Source organism: Hippichthys cyanospilos, chromosome 3 (assembly GCF_059441005.1).
Source record: "Hippichthys cyanospilos isolate Australia breed blue-spotted pipefish chromosome 3, RoL_Hcya_1.0, whole genome shotgun sequence".
Taxonomy (NCBI): Eukaryota; Metazoa; Chordata; class Actinopteri; order Syngnathiformes; family Syngnathidae; genus Hippichthys; species Hippichthys cyanospilos.
In genome coordinates this window covers 25,537,536-25,556,241 of record NC_142371.1, presented here as the reverse complement: position 1 = coordinate 25,556,241, position 18,706 = coordinate 25,537,536, and the positions used below count along the sequence as shown (strand labels likewise).

Here is an 18,706-nt window from a genome sequence, read left to right as displayed (position 1 = left end):
TCTTTCATAAATTCTAAGACGCAGATGTCGCAGAAGATATAAGAAGTAATAAAGTTATAGTGCAATAAAATTATTCAATTTTTTGTGTTTAAGTTTCTTTGCTTTTATGTACTGATTATGATCACTCAAATGGAAATTTAAGTTGATCTGGGTTTCACACCAGAAGACATAACCAAATTTCAGAACCAAATCATGCAAGATTTGACAAAAAAGTATGTGTCCAAGTAAATGCTTCAGTATGGCAATTATGTGAACTAGATATCCAGGCATTTTACAGAAACAAAGAATTCATCTTGAGCAAAATATTTGTGAATAAATAATAAAAAGCTAGTTTTTGCCCACGTCTTATATTGGATGTCACTAGATGGTGGAATTGGTCTTAATGTCATTGACTTGCGGATTGTTCAACAGTGACCTCCAACTCCGCCCAGTCTTGATAGCCACATCCCATAAAAAAGTGGACTTCTCAAAAAGTCTGCACAAACTTCCCTTGCTCACCTTACTCATTTTCTGCGTGCTGGAGAGGCTGGACGAAACATATCACGTACCGGTAATGGGCTCTTCACTTGGCTCCAGGAAAATCTTCCAGTTTTTTCGAGTGTTCGTTCTGGAAAGGTTTCTGTTCAAACTGAGGGGATAGTTGTGACTTGAGCAGGTGAGGGGCCCAAATAACTGCTGGGTGACATCCAAGACGCACCAAGAGGACCGCTCATCTGGATGACTGGGATCTTTTTACGCAGCTATATATTTAATTAGACGTAGATAAAACAACAAAAAAGTAAGTTATTTTTACGAGTCTGAGCCTTGCGTAAAATGCGTGCGTAAATTTATTGCCGTTTCAAGTGAGTCGTTTTGTAGAAGCGCGGTTTGGCACTAGATTGACAATCATGGCAAAATGGTTCAAAGACTTTCCCATCAATCTGAAGAACGGCAGCGAACGAGTCCGCTCGGCCTCCGAATCAGGCCCACAAACACGATACAAACCCTCATTCTCGCGCGATAGCTTGAAGGGAACCTTGCGCAAAGATAACGGAGTGGCTGCACTGCTGGCAGGGAGAAATAGGAAAAATTCGGCCACGGAGTTGGGACGCAACCACAACACCGGTTCTGCAGGTGGAACCGTGTGGGAAACCCTGGCGCCTGGAAAAAACCGTAAGGGCTCCTCCAAGGTGGAGGCACCCGAGGAGAAGACTCAGGCGAGGACCACTAGCCTGGCTCAGGCTTATATCAGCAGGATGATCAAAGTGGACAAGCAGGAGAAGACCCCCAAACTGAGCGGCAAAAACGAGGAGACCAAAACCGACCCTGACGTCGGACGCTCAGCAATCAAAACAACTGTGAGTAATTTCATTTTGTTGCACACCCAAAAGTGAAACAATTTTAAAGTTTAACACATGGGTGTTTCTAGCCCATTTTTGGGGTGCTCAAGCACCTCTCAAGCACCTCTCCGTTGAATACCAACCTCCAACCTCCCCTGTCTTTTTGAAACTAACGAACTTGCTAGAAAAGGTCATTGGCATACATAAAATGATTTGTTCTACACTTATCCATCCTACGGCTCCCCTGATTATTTATACATTTTTAATTGTTTTTAGAATGTAAACGATTATCATTTTGTGTATCAGCAAATCTGGTAAAAGTGTTGGAAAGAGTAATGCAAAACGTGATGATAACCGTAGAAGAGGAAACTCAACTTATTTGGATATAATAAAGGTTCTGTCAGTACAGTCGAATTACAGCTAAGCAACTGTAGTGGTGTCTTGATATACAATCTGGATTTAGCAATTTTTGTTGGGGTTTATTTTGGTTTTGCTTTGACTTACAAAAAAAATGTGATTTGTAAACTTAACCACAACAAGCAGCAGTTTGGAAACTTTTTTTTTCAAAGAAAATTGGAGACTTTAGTCATTTTAGTTTTACTTTCACTTAACGTTTACTGTCAAACTTAACATAAGGATAATTACACATTGTGTAGTTGAAAGAACCACAAGCTTTTCCAGAATAAAGTCTGTTTAATCTAATGCTAACAAACAATGCTAAATGGCATTGACAGATTGTGTCTTGCCATATTAGAACACCTTAATAAATGTATGAATACAAAAGGTGCAGCAACACATGTAAACAAATACCTAAATCACAAGCATTTATTCTTTATCTTGTATTACATTACTGTAGCCGACAGAAAATGATCTTAACATTATTACTGAACACTATTTTATTCTCATTTTGTCAATAACAGTGAATGAGTTGACTTATTCACAGCCAGCCCAGTAAAAATTGATTTTTGACTTATATAGCCGTCAATGGCATAGAATGAGTTAAAAACACAATGTAACTCTTTTTGTTGTTAAATTTAAACTTGTAAGTCAAGGCATCACGGTATTACATGAAAATTATGAATGTTCATTTTTTTTTAAATGTTACCCTCCTTTTTTATGACTGACAGTTTTTGACCACATTTGTGGACCTAGTTGACTGTGTTTCACATTGGAGCTTCATTATTCTTGTTCTCGTGGGAGCTCCGTATCCAATTTCCATCCTCAGTAAAAGAAAACAATGTCGTGAACCCTTCATTGTATCAAATAATAGCCTGACCCCTTTACGCCATTATTTCAGACAATTGGGGATGCCCTCACCAACACACACAAACAAGTCAGCCCTTATCTTATCTGCATCTTGTCTCTGTGTTTCCCAGCTGATTATCCTGGAAGATTACGCGGATCCTTTCGACGCGGAGAAAACCAAAGAACAGAGGGAGGCGGAGCGAGCCGGTGTCAACGACGGTTACATGGAGCCTTATGACGCCCAGGTGATCATCACAGGTAAGCGCGTACTGTATAACAAACACAAATGACATAATATAGTATGTCAGTATTTTCATTACTAAGCATCATTTAAATTGTGCCAAAATATAAGAGTCTGAAACAAACACTTTAATTTAGTGCTCCGATGATTAATTAGCTATTACGCATACTTGGATTCAGTCCACCTGGCGTGAGCGTTGAAGGGGTCTTTTAAAAGAAAGCCGGTGCCAAATTGGAGCTGCGGTTCGGATGCATGCCGATTTCCATCCTCTTTGGCGGTTGCTATGGCAACAGTGTTGTGAACGGACAATGGGCGCAGCTTCCTCTTCCAGCTTCCTGTCTCCTGCCTCTGTTTCCTTTGCCCCATTCTTTTGAAATAGGAAGCTGCCCCCACCGCGCACATACACACACTTAACGTGTTAACAGAATGTAACAATCCCGTCAAGCCCACCCCAAAAAGACCCGCGATCCCCCTCAATCACTTCCCGGCAGTCAGGAAGTAGGCCGCTCGGCCGTCCAATCCCGGGCAGCGCTGACCTTTTCTTCCTGGACCTCCATTGTTTGCTCTCACAATAGCGCAGACACACAGGCTACCTGTCGGCCTGCGCAGAAACACAAGTCACATTCCGACTTGTGACACGGCGCAGGATGCCGTAGATCTTTTTATCTCTGTCACCAGCACAAAGAGCCCCCTGGACTGTGTTTGTTCACGCAGTATCACTTCACTTTGGACGTGTTTGTTTGCATGAACAAGCCGTAAATCTCTTGCTAGAAGCATACACGCCTGAAGGCTGAAGACCAGTTTTATCTCCCGGCGCTGCAATGTAACTATGTGAGGATATATATATTGCAGTGCTTGTCAAAAAGTGGGGCTGGGGGTTTCTCAGTTGACGGCCCCAGGGAAAAGGCGATGCTTTTGTCATGTAAAATGTAGTTGCAATAAAATTACAATTTTCAACATTTTTTTTTTTGTTTCAGCCACTTAAATGCACACTTTTTTTCAGTTTTAGACTAAGCTGTAACCCGCATAAACACTGTAAATATGATTAACAGTTTTTGAAAGTTGATTTTCAGTATTTTGCTTTTTCTTTTGTTCATGTTAAAAAGGATATAAGCTTCGGTATACTTACACAATTTTTATAGATAATAATCTTATTTATAGTCGAGTGGGAGGGTGGGGGGAAAGGTTTTGTCTCTCTTCGGTGGGCCTTGGCAAAATATAATGCCCTGATATATATATATATATATATATATATATATATATATATATATATATATATATATATATAATATATATATATATATATATATATATATATATATATATATATATATATATAGAGAGAGAGAGAGAGAGAGAGAGAGAGAGAGAGAGTTAGCTAGATATAGAAATATATAGATATATTCAGCTGCCACAGGGAGTATATGCAAGTGAGTTAAATTTTTAACACTTTATATATTTATTATTATTTATGATTATTTATTTTTATTATTTATTTAATACTTAATTAAATTCATCTCCAATGTTAACACTTTAAATGTGACAGCCCTAATATTACATTGCAATGTATGCAAAAGAAATATTTTATTTATTATGGTTTAATTTGGGTTTTCATGTTATTTTACAATTACACAACCAGCTAAAACCAGATTATGTTAGATTTTTTTTTTATTCAAAATAATTCAGGGTTTTTGCCATTTTTAATGATTTAATTTTGTGTTTTTTGTTTTTATTAAGGTTTTTCGAAAAAGATGTTTAACGATATTCATTTGTCGCCAAAGTAAGCACGAAAAAACGCAAGCATAAAACGTTTTAAAATGTTTTGTGTTGATGCTAATCTACCAAGGGCGTATTGACTACATTCCTTGTAGTTGTGACACAAACACGCTGACAGTCAAGACAAAGTCCAAACACGGGGAAATGTTTCGCAGAGGTTCGCCGCCGTGGCTCCAAGGACCTCCTGAAAGTGTGCGTGTTGCTTGACCGGGGCCAGGCATCAGGGAAGGGCGAGGAGGGCCGCCCCCCGCCACCCAACATATACGACACGCCGTACGAAGGCAGACTGGAGGGCGACAACGAGGGCGTGTGGATCCCCGTCACGCGGCCGGAGTCTGACATCCGTCCGGCCGCCGAGTATGAGCTGCCCTGGGAGTGGAGGAAGGAGGACATTGTTCGAGCTCTGTCAGGTAGGCGGGCGAGCTGGTGACCAGGCTGGGCGGGCGCTCGTGGAAGGAAGGGTGTCATACTTTTTATTTGTACAGTCATGTCACCGCTGGACTATCATGACTATCTGTTTGCTTTACGCAGGAAGCTAAACAATCCTGTTGAATGACTCTCTGCAAGATGTGTTGACTTTGGTGATGGAGTTTTATTGATATTGTGTCTGTGGCTTCCTGCAGCCCAGTTTGAGGCTGTGGATTGTTCTCCCGCTAAAGAGAATGCTCGCCAGCAGCAGCAGCAGCAAACTTTGAGGCAGAAGAATTGGACGCACAAGACACTGGTGTCCACATCTTCATCCTCGTCCTCTTCCTCGCCCTCCTTTCCGTCATCGCCCATTCTCAAGCTTTCCCCGATAACAAGCTCGTCCCCTTCTTTCCCCACCCTGAGGATCTCACCCTCTTCCAGCCCAAACAAACCTCCCTCTCCTACCTCGCCCAACGCCCCACTGGATGGGGAGGCGGCCAAAGTGGACCCCGGCCTGCCGCTGGACAAGCAGAGGTGAGAAGGGAGACTAAAATCCACCGATAAAAAGACCATAAGGGTGGCAATGGGAAGTGTCAGTGTTTATCACTTACTTATAATTTACAAAACTCTTCATATCTTGTCATTCTTTAATATGGTTCTTCATCAAAACGATATGATATGGATATAATGACATAGAATGTCAAGGATTCAACAGTGAGTGCAATCATGAATAAATCGTTTTGGCTCCTTTCCTTCTGCCATGCGCAGATCAGCCTCTGGGGGCAGTATGATATAGTCATACACACAAAAAAGGCAAAATAATTTGACTAAATAAACTGCGGCAATAGTTTTCGTAGATGATAAAGAATATATGTATGTATGTGTATACATATATATATTGTGTTTAAATATCCATTGCTCGGACATAGAGAGATGCTATTCATTAGTGTAATGGCATTTATGTGTTAGCATTGAGATGGGTGGCAATTGCGATTTCATATTTGATTATTGTAATATTATGTTGAAACAATATACAGAAATGAAAAAATAAAATTAACCAATTTTCTGAACTGAAGAAGGTTTTTTTGTTCATCAAAATTGCAGCTTTTGTCATGTGAAAATTGCATTGCATTTGGGGGGCGCATCACAATACTGTCAAACAAAGAACGCAACTATTTTCAGTCACCTATTAATAATAGTCACCTCGTTTTAAGAGATGATAAAGAATATATTCATCGGGTTATTATAATTTCAATCTACGCAGCAGCATTTTTGTTCAAATATCAATTGGCATGAATCTTATAATACTGCAAGTACTACTACTATAGCCTATAAAATGGTGTTAACCATTATGTGTCAGCATTAATATGAGACTATCATGATTCATGACTCACTAAGCCGCAGCAATACTTGTTGCATTTTGCACAAGGTAAAGAATATATGCATGTGGGTATTTATGTCAATCTGCATTTGTTGCTGCATCATTTGTATTGCAATATCATTTGCTAAAAGCATTACATCTCAAGGCACCATTGTATAATGTTTATGTATTATATTATTAACAAAAAAGCCTTTGCCGTTTGGCTTCTGTAAATCCCTTCTTAACCAGCGTTCTAAGTGGGTGTTCCATTACAGTGCACTAAGTAGAGGGTGTTCATTTGATTTAGGCGGGACTTGAAGTGTAAAATGCCTCTCTCCATCTCATTAAGCATGGCCTTTTCTATTGAAATGGAACAAGTGGGGTACACGCTCGCAGCATGTTAGCATTTGTTCCTCCTGTAGGAGATGAATGTCATTTTGTTCCCCGCTAAGCGCCGTGCTGCCTGTTTGTATATGCCTCTAGCCGCCACATTGTGCATTAATAGGCCTCTGTGGACCTTATGCAGCATCAAAAGTATAGTCGTACCTTTAAAGACTTGAAATTTGACTTTGTCTCCATATGTCGCTATGTCATGTCTTGTCCAAGCTGGTACCATGGCAGTGTGAGTCGGCAGCAGGCTGAGGCTCAGCTGCAGCGCTGCAGGGAAGCCAGCTTCCTGGTGAGAGACAGCGAATCGGGAACCAGCAAGTACTCCATCGCTCTCAAGTGAGTGACTGACCGTGTGTAGATGCGTGATGCAGTACTGCACAAGTGCTTTGTTTTCATTTATTGATCAAGTAATACTATATATTAGCCACTGACGACTGTGTGGGCTAACTCCATTTTATCGTTTTGAAGTTTTGTGAAGAAATCACAAGAGAAAATATTCCAGATGAATACTGCACTAAATCAAGTTTTCAAGTTCCAATTTTGACACATAGGGGGCAGCCTACGGGAGCACTCAGCTGTTGATACAATAACTGAGTAATCTTTCATTTCTGAGGTAGCGATCTCCAGCTAAAGTGAAGGTTAAGAGACTGATAGAAGATTCAGAAAGTTATTTATTATCTTCCATGAAATATTTACAAGTTTTTATGGATGTTTGCATTTACTTTCAATAAAGTATCCACAACTCAAAGATTTAAACTTCCCACGTTTGGCTGTAGCCGTAAAATTTGGAGTTAGCCCACCCTTGTTCATAGTGGCTCATTTAATAGTGCAGCCACCATATTCAACAAAACTAGAATAGCACAAACCTTTAAAAACAATAATCATCACATGGTTGTGAGTGCTTAACTCATATTGCAAAAATGCAAAATTAATCAGAATTCAGAATGTGCAAAACATACTGTAAAGAAAACCTTTTTTATTTGTGCCACAAATGTCAAGAAGAGGCACCTTGTTCTTTTTATGAAAGTACCCGCAATTTACCCGTAATACTAATTATTTAGAAATGTTCAGAAATAAAAAGTAAATATGTTGATTATAATTATTTTGATAAAACTCTTTTGTATGTGTAATCAATACTTTTAAAAACACATTTTGCCGCTCGCTGTTGACTAAAAATAACTTTTTAAGTGTCATGACCAATCATGGCTCGGATTGCATATATCACATGACCAAATTCAGAAAATAGTTGAGATGTGATTGAACTTTACCTGAGCCTTGATCATACGTGAAGCCATTTTCAGTCAATAGCTAGGTCAAAACTTGTGTAAGGTACAAAAACTTTTACTGCTGAAAATGGCTAAAGAAGTTTAGTATCCCTTTAATTGTGTCGTGGTGCCTAAAAAACGGTATTTCCTGTTAAAACCACGAGAGGTCGCAGTTTTTCATTCCAGAGAATTAGTGGCCAAATGCCTATTATCCAGTGGCGAGTAGGCGACGATCTATTTTTTTTTCAGCTGTCCAGTCCAATGTACTTACAGAACGTGCGCTAATAAAATGAGTGGTTGCTGAGTCCCGTTTTTAGAGTAACTCTACCTATAAGCACAGACCTGACTTAACCTGAAAGCTGAGCCATTATATATGTGCGTGTGTGTGCATGCGGCCCAGCGCACATTTATTATACGCTGCTCATTCATTTGAGAGTCCACATCATTAACCCCCTTTAAACATCCACTGAACCTTCGCTACTGCGCACCATCAGTTAGCCGGGGATAGATAACAGCAAGTGAGTTAAATTCCCATATGCAGCTTTGGGTTATATTTCACTTCCCCGCGCGCCGGCTGTACCGTATTTGTCTTTCAGCTGACGTTATTGCTTTCATGTCGTTTGTCAGAACCAGTCAGAGCTGCGTGCACATCATTGTGGCCCAAACGAAGAGCAGCAAGGGCCTGGGCTATACTCTGGATCAAAGTAGCTGTGTCTTCGCTAGCATCCCCGAGCTGGTGCACCACTACTGCACGCACAGACTTCCTTTCACGGGGGCCGAGCACATGACCCTGCAGCATGCCGTGCAAAGGTCGCATTTGTAACGCAATTGATACATGTACTCAAAGATGCGGTGCTGAGGATTTTTTTTTTTTTTTGGACCTTTTATTTTGAGAAAATGAGCTGACTCAAAACATCAGGAGAACTTCTACTTTGTTTTAATAAGATATGTGTTAAAAGATAAAAGCATTGCCACACGGCGAGTCCAAGCTGCAAATTTTACAGTCGGCTTTACCAAGATGCTTTAACATCAGAGGTGCTGACACGATCAAGGGCAATGCCAGAGAATTAGGCCGGCTTTGTAAGATCAATACAAGTGATTGGAGTATAGCCATTCGTCCATCCGCGCCTGTCAGTCAGCCTATTGATCCGGCCTGAAAATGAGGCTCATTTGCCAGCCAATCTGTTTGTCAAGAGAAAGAGCTTTAGTAGTGATTAGATGCCTTGAACGGAGGGTAATGCAGGCCGCGGGGGGGGGGGGGGGGGGGGGGGGGGGGGGGGGGGGGGCTCCGGTGTCCGTAATGTTGCGAGTCAGCAGAGTTGTTGGAGAATGCTGATGTTTGCAAATAAATGCGGGACTATGATAGGAATATTAGGTCTTTTGGTGATGAAAAAGCTCCTCCTGTGCCTTTCCATTAGTTTCTTTTTCTAAAGTGCTCTGAGGGGCATACGAAATTTATGAAGACATGTTTATTATTAGTATATATTATAAGCATTCGTGGGTGAAATGTTTGGGGACTTTAACAAGTTTTTTTTTTATATGGCAGACCAGTTTACATGCTCTCACAGGCCATTTCTGCCTTCTATGTTGTATGCATGGAGTGTCTCTTTTATTAGCCGCCAATCGTGATAAATACTGTACGTATATTGTTGTTGTAAGCATGTATCCAGTAAATAAAGTAATATTTGTGACTGTGTTTTATTAATAGACGAGCTGAGCAAAGGAGAGAAAAATAATAATTAAAACCACTAAGCTGTGTGTGTAATCAATTACCGATTACACACATATTCTGTAATGCATGTGGGGCCGTTAGGAATTTAAATCAGGATTACCTGACGCTTACATACTACTGAAACCCTCTCACGCTATACCCACTAATGAAATGTTTTTTCTGATCATGCCCAGTACACTATTGAAATACTCTCCTGTACACTTCCACTCCTCAAATGCTGTCATATGTACTACTGAAAATTCTCACTCATGTAATGCTCTACGATACACTATCTTTACGCTCTCATGCATACTAATGAAAAACTCTCAAACACACAACTGAAATTGTTTTCTCTGATATGAATTACTGAAACACTATTATAGATTGGACTCACACATGACTGAAACACACTCATACTAAGGAAATGCTCTTATACAGGCACCGGAATTTGCATTTGCTCATGTACATTATTGAAAAAAACTGCCATACACACTAATGAAATGCTGTCATACGCACACACAGAAAACATGTTTGAGGGCTTCACACATTTGTTTGACCTGCATAAATATTAAGTTGTGTTTAAGATCTTTTCAGTAGTGTGCTGGAGACCAAAAGACATACACACACACACACATAATACTCACTGCTGAAAAGCTATCACAGACACAATTAAATAAATATTTGTATAAGTGTTTCAGTAGCATGAGTGCTACGCACATTTGTGTGAGCTGTAGAAATAATAATAATAATGTGTGTGTACTGTTTGGAAGTGTGCATGATCTCAAAATATATACGCATACACATACACACACACACACACACACACACACACACACACACCATACTCGCTACTGAAATGGTCTCATGAACACCAAAAGATCAAGGTGTGTGAGTGGTACAGTAGACTGAATGCTTACCACATTAGTGTGATTTGGACAAACATGAACTTATGTGTGCAAGAGTGTTTCAGTAGTGTGTATGAGCCCCAAAAAGTTGCTTGAGAGCCTTTCAGTATATATACTATCCACTATAGCATATGACAGCATTACAATCGTGAATGTGAGAGTGTTTCACTAGTATTTGTGAAATCTAAAACTCATAGACGTTTGATACTGTTTTAGTGGGGTATGTGAGAGTGTTTCACTATTGTGTAATGTGAGCAAAGATGTTTAGTTGTAAGTGTGAAAGCATCTCAAGTGTGAATGGGAGTGTTTTAGTAATGTGTGTACAAGTGGATGTGATTGGAAGAAAAAATGGTTTCAGTAGTGTGTACGGAGGTGTTTCAGTAGTATGTACCGTCTGAGAGAAATTCAGTAGTATGCAAAAGCAAAACAGAAAAAGAGTAGTCTGTTCGAGAGCATTTTAGTCATGTTTCAGTATCGTCATTATGAATGTTTTACTTAGTAGTGAGCGCAGAGCATTGCAGTCGTCCCCCACAAAAATTCACTAGTATATGAGAGTATTTCAGGAGTGTGTATGGGAGCTATTCAGTCTTGTCAAAGTAAAGCATTTCAGGAGTGCCTGTTAAAATGTTTCAATATTGCATTATCAATGAAAACAATTTCAGTAGTGTGTATGAAATGTATTTAGCTGTACGCATGAGAGGATTTCAGTAGTGCGTGAGAGGTAATACTATTGTAAAGTGTGTGATCGCAATAACCGTGCATACATGTGATACAGGCATGAAAGCATATTTGCACCATTTAAAACCATCTTTGTGTTCATGTCAACACACAAGTAAACACAGGTTTGCATGACTGTCTCAGCAGTGAGTGTGCATCCATGTGTATGTGTGTGCAGGAGAGAGAGAGGGATTACCAGGTTGCCATGGCGATTAGTGAGAGTGAGGTAGGGCCATCTCTTCAGGGAGAGAGGAGAGAGACAGACTGCGATATATAAAAGCAGCTATGAATAACCGGGACTTCAGCGGCGTTGCGCATGGCAAACGGCGGTGTGGCGTGCGATGTCAGAGTGCAGCCAGGAATTAGTCCATTTGTGTGACTTCACAATTGGAGTGGAGAGCCTCTAATTTGAGGTCAAAGACAAGCAAATATATGTCAGATGTTGCTCTCAGGTTCACACGCGCTAATCTCGGCCGCCGTTCTTCCGCGGCCCGCGGGTGGGTCTGGAATGTTACACAACAACAGACACCGCGGAGCATCACCTCTCCTCCCATCTGTGTAATGCGTTGTGGTCAGCCCGCCTAATTAAAAGCCACGAAGTAGGTCACAACAAACAAGAGGCCCCCCACGGGAGTAGGCCGCATTTATGCCGTCCTCAATCTCGTGAACGCGCTAGTGTCATCCGCGTCGGTTTGTGTTTCCAATGAGTCAAAGATGCAACCTTCAAATGCAGCGGTTGACGTTTGAACCCGCAACTGCAAAACTGAGGCTGACATGTCACCGTGCCATACGGAATCGTATTTGGTCGATTTAGGACTCTGTAAAGGGAGCTTGGAAAATGTTTCCTAAATACCACTGCTCGATGGAGCATGCCCCTCCTTACTTCGGTGATTGTTTATGAAGAGGCTCCGTTTGTAACAGTTAATAAAAAGATGAGCAGTAATGCAAATCTGAGATGAGTTTTGTCCCATGGAAAAAAATCACATGACACCTTCTTGTGACTGGGTCCAATTCTTTAAAATTGCCAGAAACACCAAAGGTGCATTGCTAATAGAAGTTATGTAATGATACATTTTTGTTTCTTGCATTTTTATCTGTAGTCTTCTTATCATTTTAAAATGTATTTTGTATTATTTTATATATACTGTATATATATATATATATATATATATATATATATATATATATATATATATATATATATATATATATATATATATATATATATATATATATATATATATATATATATATATATATATATATATAATTTCATTGGATTTTATTTTAGTATTACATTTTATTTACTTAATTATTTAACCGTTACACAGCTCGATAATGAGAACAGCTTCTCCTTTGCGATTCTGATCTGCCAAATACAAATACATAATTACATGAACGTTACATCATGGTCCGGTGTGAATAAAAGATTCTAAATGAGCTGAAAACAGTGCAGCAATCATGCACACTACCCCCCACTAACCTTTTAAACTGTTCAAATGTTTTACGGCAGCAAGTTAGAGAAGATTATTAACAAAAAAAGTGGGAACTAATGGGATTACAACATTTCGGTAACATTTTGTGGATGGCGGAGTGCATGGTGGACGGAGTACGAAGCTAGGGTGATGTCTTACCGAAGAATATTTTGCTTTTTCTCAATTTTTTATCAGTGATGTTACCCCCTGTGAAATATTTTTTCCCCCTAACTAGGCCAAAACATTTATGGATGAAAAATACTCAAAACAAAGAACCAACTTAATAAAACTGAGTGTATTTTATACACCAACTCCACAAGACAGCTCCAACCAGTGACATCATTTGATTTATTCTTGGCTCGGCTGCCGTAAAATTGCATCGGGAATGACAATGCGCATCTATCTTTCATGCAAAAGACCATCGTGATAAGAGAATTTAGCAATATGTTTCTTCACGTTCCAGTTAATTTGCTCTTCATTTGAAAAGAAAAATGTACTCTCTTTGTCCCATCCGAATAGATTTGCAGAGACCCTGTTAAAATATCACAAGCTCCATAAAGTGCATCCCCGTTTGAGAACCACGGCGGTGTTTCAAGCCTCACTACTACATTCACGAATCCACTCAGTATAACGGACGCTGTTTACTTTTATAGATTGAACAATTATATACAAGGCGTTGGGAAGAGCAAGCGGACGGCGTGACAGCGAGGAAAGAAGAAGGGACAGTGCGGAGGAGTGAGGGGAGGGGCCGGAGGGGGTGTTGAGGGAAGACAAGCACTCGTGGGGGTCCCAGCTTTTAAATAATTCAGCGAGAGACTCACAGCAGCACTCAGTGCAGAGGAGGAGCACTGTCAGGTCAGCTCATTCACCGCACAAGAGAGGGCAAGAGGGAAGGAAGTGTGGGTAAAGATAGCACGACAGGGGAAGACATTACTGCCAAAGCAAGGCTGTGGTCGCGTGCGCACGCGTGACAGTCTATACGTGCGTGCTCCGCACGTGTGCGCCCGCCGCTCTGCGTGATGCAAGTAATATAAGAGTCAAGGTGAAATAGGTCGCTAGCTCCTGCAGATTTTCAGATTTCTTTTCATCACCACGGCAACCGCCTCCTCCCTCCCTCCCCCCTCCTTCCCCGCACTTTACTTTGTTGTCTTTTTACGTGAATCCATCACTCTCGTTCTGCACCGATCACACTCTGACTCACCGCTGGCTTGCTCTGGAAACGCAACCTTATTCAAGCCGATCAGAGGGCGCATCAATTGTTATCCGCCGAGGGCAAAAGGGCAAGTGGAAGGGGAATTAGCTAGAGGGCACAACAAAAACAAACTTTGTAGAGGGGTGCTATGCAAAAATTTAGGATCCAATCAAGATTTTGAGAAATTTAGAGCAATATTGCAGTCCTGGTCAATCAACAGTTGAGGCGTTTTCAGACAGGTTATTCACAATATTTGCATAAAAAAAACTCAAGTTCAGTGGTGCCTTGAATTGAATTCATTTCATAACCAGTGGCTCCTTCAGATTGGTTTTAATAGGGGTCGCCAGAGTAGGGCCACTTCAAATTGTTGAATGGCTCAATAAAACTGAAAGTCATACTTACAGGATATTATTATACTGAAACTATCAAGAATACTTAAAGGGAGTATGTGTAATTTTTTGCAGGCGCCCGTGGGAACTTTGGGGGCATTATAGTAAATGTAACAAAGCAAAACATACTGTCCGTAATCAGGAGGAAAAAAAAAAAAGTCTCATTTTTACAAGAAATTTCCTGATGAGCACTGTATCTTACAAGCGGAAGTGACCAGTTGCCACGCTTTTGTAAAATAGTTCTCTGCGCTTCAGTGATGGAAAGTGGAACAAAACTACACTAGCATTCACGTTAGCATGGTTAACTTTGTTCAATCCTTCAATCACCCCAAAGACACACAATGGGTCAGGGTCGCCACCTGGGTGAATACCAGACATTCTTTGTCCGTGTTGTTTGTCCGTTGCATTATAAATCATCAGTCATAGGTTTCTTTTTAAATCTACTTTACGGTTTAGCATTTAGCACACAACACATTTGACAAGACAGCATGACTTGTTCTTCGTGAGTTTTCAATTTATTCTTAGTGCATTTCATTAAGTGAGTGCCATCCAGTGGGCAAAATGAGATACTACAGCATCATTTTAGTCAACTTCACATCCTGATGGCAAAACTGTCCATAACTCAAAATGCTTTTGTTGCATCGTCCCCCAAAACAAAATGCTCTTGTCATTCATTTTTAATAAGAGTAGTAAAAACATAATATTGCAATATACTGTACTGTATGCAAAACATAATTGCATAATTTTAAATTACTTCAATTCAGTGGACATTGCACTGCTCCTTTTGGTTTGTGCTTTTGCCCTCTGGGGGCAGTATAGTACAGACAGCTATACAAACATAAAGTAAGTCAGCTAAAAAAATTTCTTGTCAAAATATATTCCTCATGGTTCTTAGTCTAAATATGATATTCTTGACAATAGTGTGTTTGTGGAGTATGAATAAAGCAGCAAAACATACTTATCCATCTTAAAGGGCGGCCATTTTGTTATGAGTTGCCTGAAAAAGACATCAGTTGTTTGAGGCTGGCGAAAGCGCCAAACTATCATTTTTTAATTATATATATATATATATATATATATATATATATATATATATATATATATATATATATATATATATATATATATATATATATATAGAGAGAGAGAGAGAGAGAGAGAGAGAGAGAGAGAGAAAGTTTAGATAGATAGATAGATAGATAGATAGATAGATAGATAGATAGATAGATAGATAGATAGATAGATAGATAGATAGATAGATAGATAGATAGATAGATAGATAGATAGATAAAATTGATTGCAATCAAGAAAGTTTTGCCAACATTATTTATGTATTATTTATTTATTTATTTTATATATACCACTGTGATCAGGGATGAGCTGGGGACTATCCTCGCCCACTGGGCGAGATGCTTACCCTGAATAGGTCGCTTTAGCCAATAACAGGGAAAAACCATTTGAGTAAAGAAAGTAGGTAAAGAAAGTCTTCCAAAAATCAGTTTTGAGTTCTGTGATTCAGGAACGCAAAACAACGAGGCAAATCTGTCAAGTAACCAGCTGGACGAATGAGTCAAAATATTTACAAAAATGTGTTTTTGATTGAAGTGAACCGCGCGGGTGTACCTAATGCGTGGCCGCATACGAAAGAGTGACTTTGCGCGGGGAAAGCGTCGTTAGCCGAGCTGCGGGAGGGGGGGCACATCCTCCCCTTCCGCCACTCCTCCGCAGACCACCTCCACCCCTCCCCTCACTGCCTCCCTCCCTATCCGTCGCGGAGCACGACCCGCGGCTCGGAGCTCACCTGCGGACGATTTGCACGCGTCCCCTTCCCTTGGTGGTCCTCCATCGTCGGCGCGGGAGCTGACCATGACGTCACGGTACCAGGTAGCCGCCGAAGGGAGGTTCGGGTCGTGAGGAAGAAGAAGAGGAAGGCGGGAGGAAGAGGAGGATTCTCCGCGGTTGAACACCTTTCGGGTTCGGGATGGTGAGGATGAGGATGATGGACGAAGGCTGGCTGCTGATGTTGCTGCTCGCGCTGCTCGCCATCGCCGGAGGTGAGAAACTCCGTTTCTTTCCACTATCCATTTATCAATTCAATCATGCCGTCCGTGTTTGTGCGCGGAGTCGCTGTGGAATGTTTGAGAAAGGGGAGAAAGGAAGAGGAGTCACCATCTTTTACCACGTAGCGCCACGCGCTAATGATGTACTGCATGTGGTCGGAAAAAAAGCGATATTATGTGGATTATAGAGGCGCAAGTTATGGTTTTATTCTATGTGCGCGGTCACTTTAAATGTGGATCCAGTGTCACAGTACAACAAAAATATCCCAGCATTGATTTATTAATGAGGCTTTTAATACATTGACGTAAAAGACTTTACGAGGATTTTAAGAGCACTTGGCAATACGTTCAATATATTTTATAGTTCCTGATAGCTTTAAAATATATTACTGAGGTTTCGAGATATGTACATATATATATATATATATATATATGAGTGTAAATATTATTTTTCTGTTTATAAATGCATGCTACTTATGAAAACTTGATTTGTTTGACTAAGATTTTTAAAAATATCAATATATTTAAATCACTTGTGAAATATTGAAACTACAACTATATGACTTATGCAATAAATTTAGATTATTTTTATAATATATTTGAATTGTTATTGAAGTATTATATTTTTTACGTGTTTTACAAAACATTTGTAACATTTTAAATGTATTTTAAATATTTCAACGATTGTGATTTATGTTCCATAAATTTATTTTGGGCTTTTGATTTTCGACAAATTTTAAGTAGACAGTAGTATCTACACCTTTTTAACTCTCTGATTTTTAGTTTTGTTCATTTGAAATATTTGTTATCTTATTTTGGCACATTTGAAAAAAAATCTGATGCTAGGTGGTCGTTTCAAATTAGAATCAATCGTATTGAATTTCATATACTCTATTAGTTTTAATATATTTCAGAATAATGATTTCATGTCATTTATGTTTTAAATTTAAGCAGTATAGTCGCACCATAAATGTATATGACTAAAACTTGAAGTCATTGTACACACTGTGAGAACTAATGACGTCTGTGTATCATGTGAAGTTATTTAACTTCTAAAAAAAGAACGCGTTATCATCCTCCCACACATTCTTCCATTCCCCTTCCCTCATTAACACCAAGGTCTCAGACTTGAGTAGGCAGGTTAATCAGAGGCAGGTTCAGCTAAACAACATCCTGTCATCAAGGACAAATGATGTGTCACTCAATGATGCAGGAAATAATCATGTATAGGTGTGCCTAGCCGAATTCGAGGGGTGCTGAAGCACCTCTTGAGGAAATCCAAGCACCTTCAAATGAATGAGATTTTTTTAAAACCGAAAATACATAAGAAGCACATCTAAAGTGCATCCGCTTCAGCTAAAAAACGGTTTGCTTCACCTCACCCATCCAACTCCTGCGTTTGAACCACAACCAGAACATGATCTGCATCGTGTGGCAAATTTCTAACCTTTTAATCGCCCAATTTCGGCACAGGTACAAGTGAGTTGAAGCAGCAGCCATAAACCTCTGATCCGAGAATCGCCGTAAACGCATGCATGCTTAATGCGCTTTTGGAGTACTTACTGTAAGAGGTGTATCGAAATGATACCGCCACGTTGTTTCTAATAGAATGATTTACTGGCAGCGAGTGAAAAAGGCATCACCTAAATTGGCCCTCAGGGAATGGTGTTGAGGAGTTTCACCCGTGCTCTATCTGCACTGGGACACAGCTCTTAATCAATCGATCAGTCGGGAGCTTGGCAAGTCCTCTGCGTGACCAATTAATTTGTCATCTTAAAAGAGACATTTTGGACAATGCTAACTACAAGAACGGCACTTGACTAAATTGCCTTCATGAAGTGCGGAGACAAGGAATGAAAAATGGTATTGGCGAAAAAACGGGATAAAAAGGGATGTTCCATTGCAACTGTGGCACTCTCGTTGTCAAAGTGTGTTCAGGGGTTAGAAACTTTTTCAATTGCTGTCAACATTTGTTCCTAACGCACAATGATTAAAGGGGTTTAGAAAAAAATCAACACAATACCTTTTTGTTAATCTTCCAGATCAATTTACATTTATTTATTCTTTAATTTTGTCAGCATTAAATGGCCCAGTGGATCAAAACATGTTTCTAGTTTTTATAAGGATTGACATTTTTTTTTTCAAGCACTTTGCTGCACATTTTTTTCTCAGATTAAGAATAAGATATAACCAGTAAAAACACCTTTAAAAGTTAAAGTTAACTTTTGCTGAAAGTTGATGTAAATGACTTTC

At 39.8% G+C, this 18,706-nt stretch overlaps 2 protein-coding genes and 1 long non-coding RNA gene across 3 annotated transcripts in view; 2 read left to right on the top strand and 1 right to left on the bottom strand.

The window, feature by feature from the left end:
- The first annotated feature begins 507 nt into the window (after positions 1-507).
- On the top strand, positions 508-9,231 carry LOC148426502 (SH2 domain-containing adapter protein E-like). The gene is made up of 6 exons (XM_088411868.1): positions 508-1,337; positions 2,696-2,822; positions 4,737-4,991; positions 5,205-5,523; positions 6,956-7,075; positions 8,632-9,231. Exons 1-6 carry the CDS (start codon positions 888-890, stop codon positions 8,825-8,827), a joined length of 1,467 nt encoding a protein of 488 aa, XP_088267994.1. The 5' UTR covers positions 508-887; the 3' UTR covers positions 8,828-9,231.
- Positions 1,778-16,529, bottom strand: LOC148426501 (uncharacterized). Its single transcript, XR_015865237.1, has 3 exons — positions 16,195-16,529; positions 6,896-7,025; positions 1,778-2,833 (listed from the first exon to the last, which is right to left on the bottom strand). It is a non-coding gene; the product is annotated as an uncharacterized LOC148426501 (long non-coding RNA).
- LOC148426499 (neuronal acetylcholine receptor subunit beta-2-like) overlaps positions 16,150-18,706 on the top strand; it is a 26,946-nt gene continuing 24,389 nt past the window's right edge. Inside the window, exon 1 of the mRNA XM_088411867.1 lies at positions 16,150-16,447. Within this exon, the coding sequence (XP_088267993.1) occupies positions 16,375-16,447 (73 nt within the window). The 5' untranslated portion in view covers positions 16,150-16,374. The remainder of the gene's footprint in view (positions 16,448-18,706) is intronic.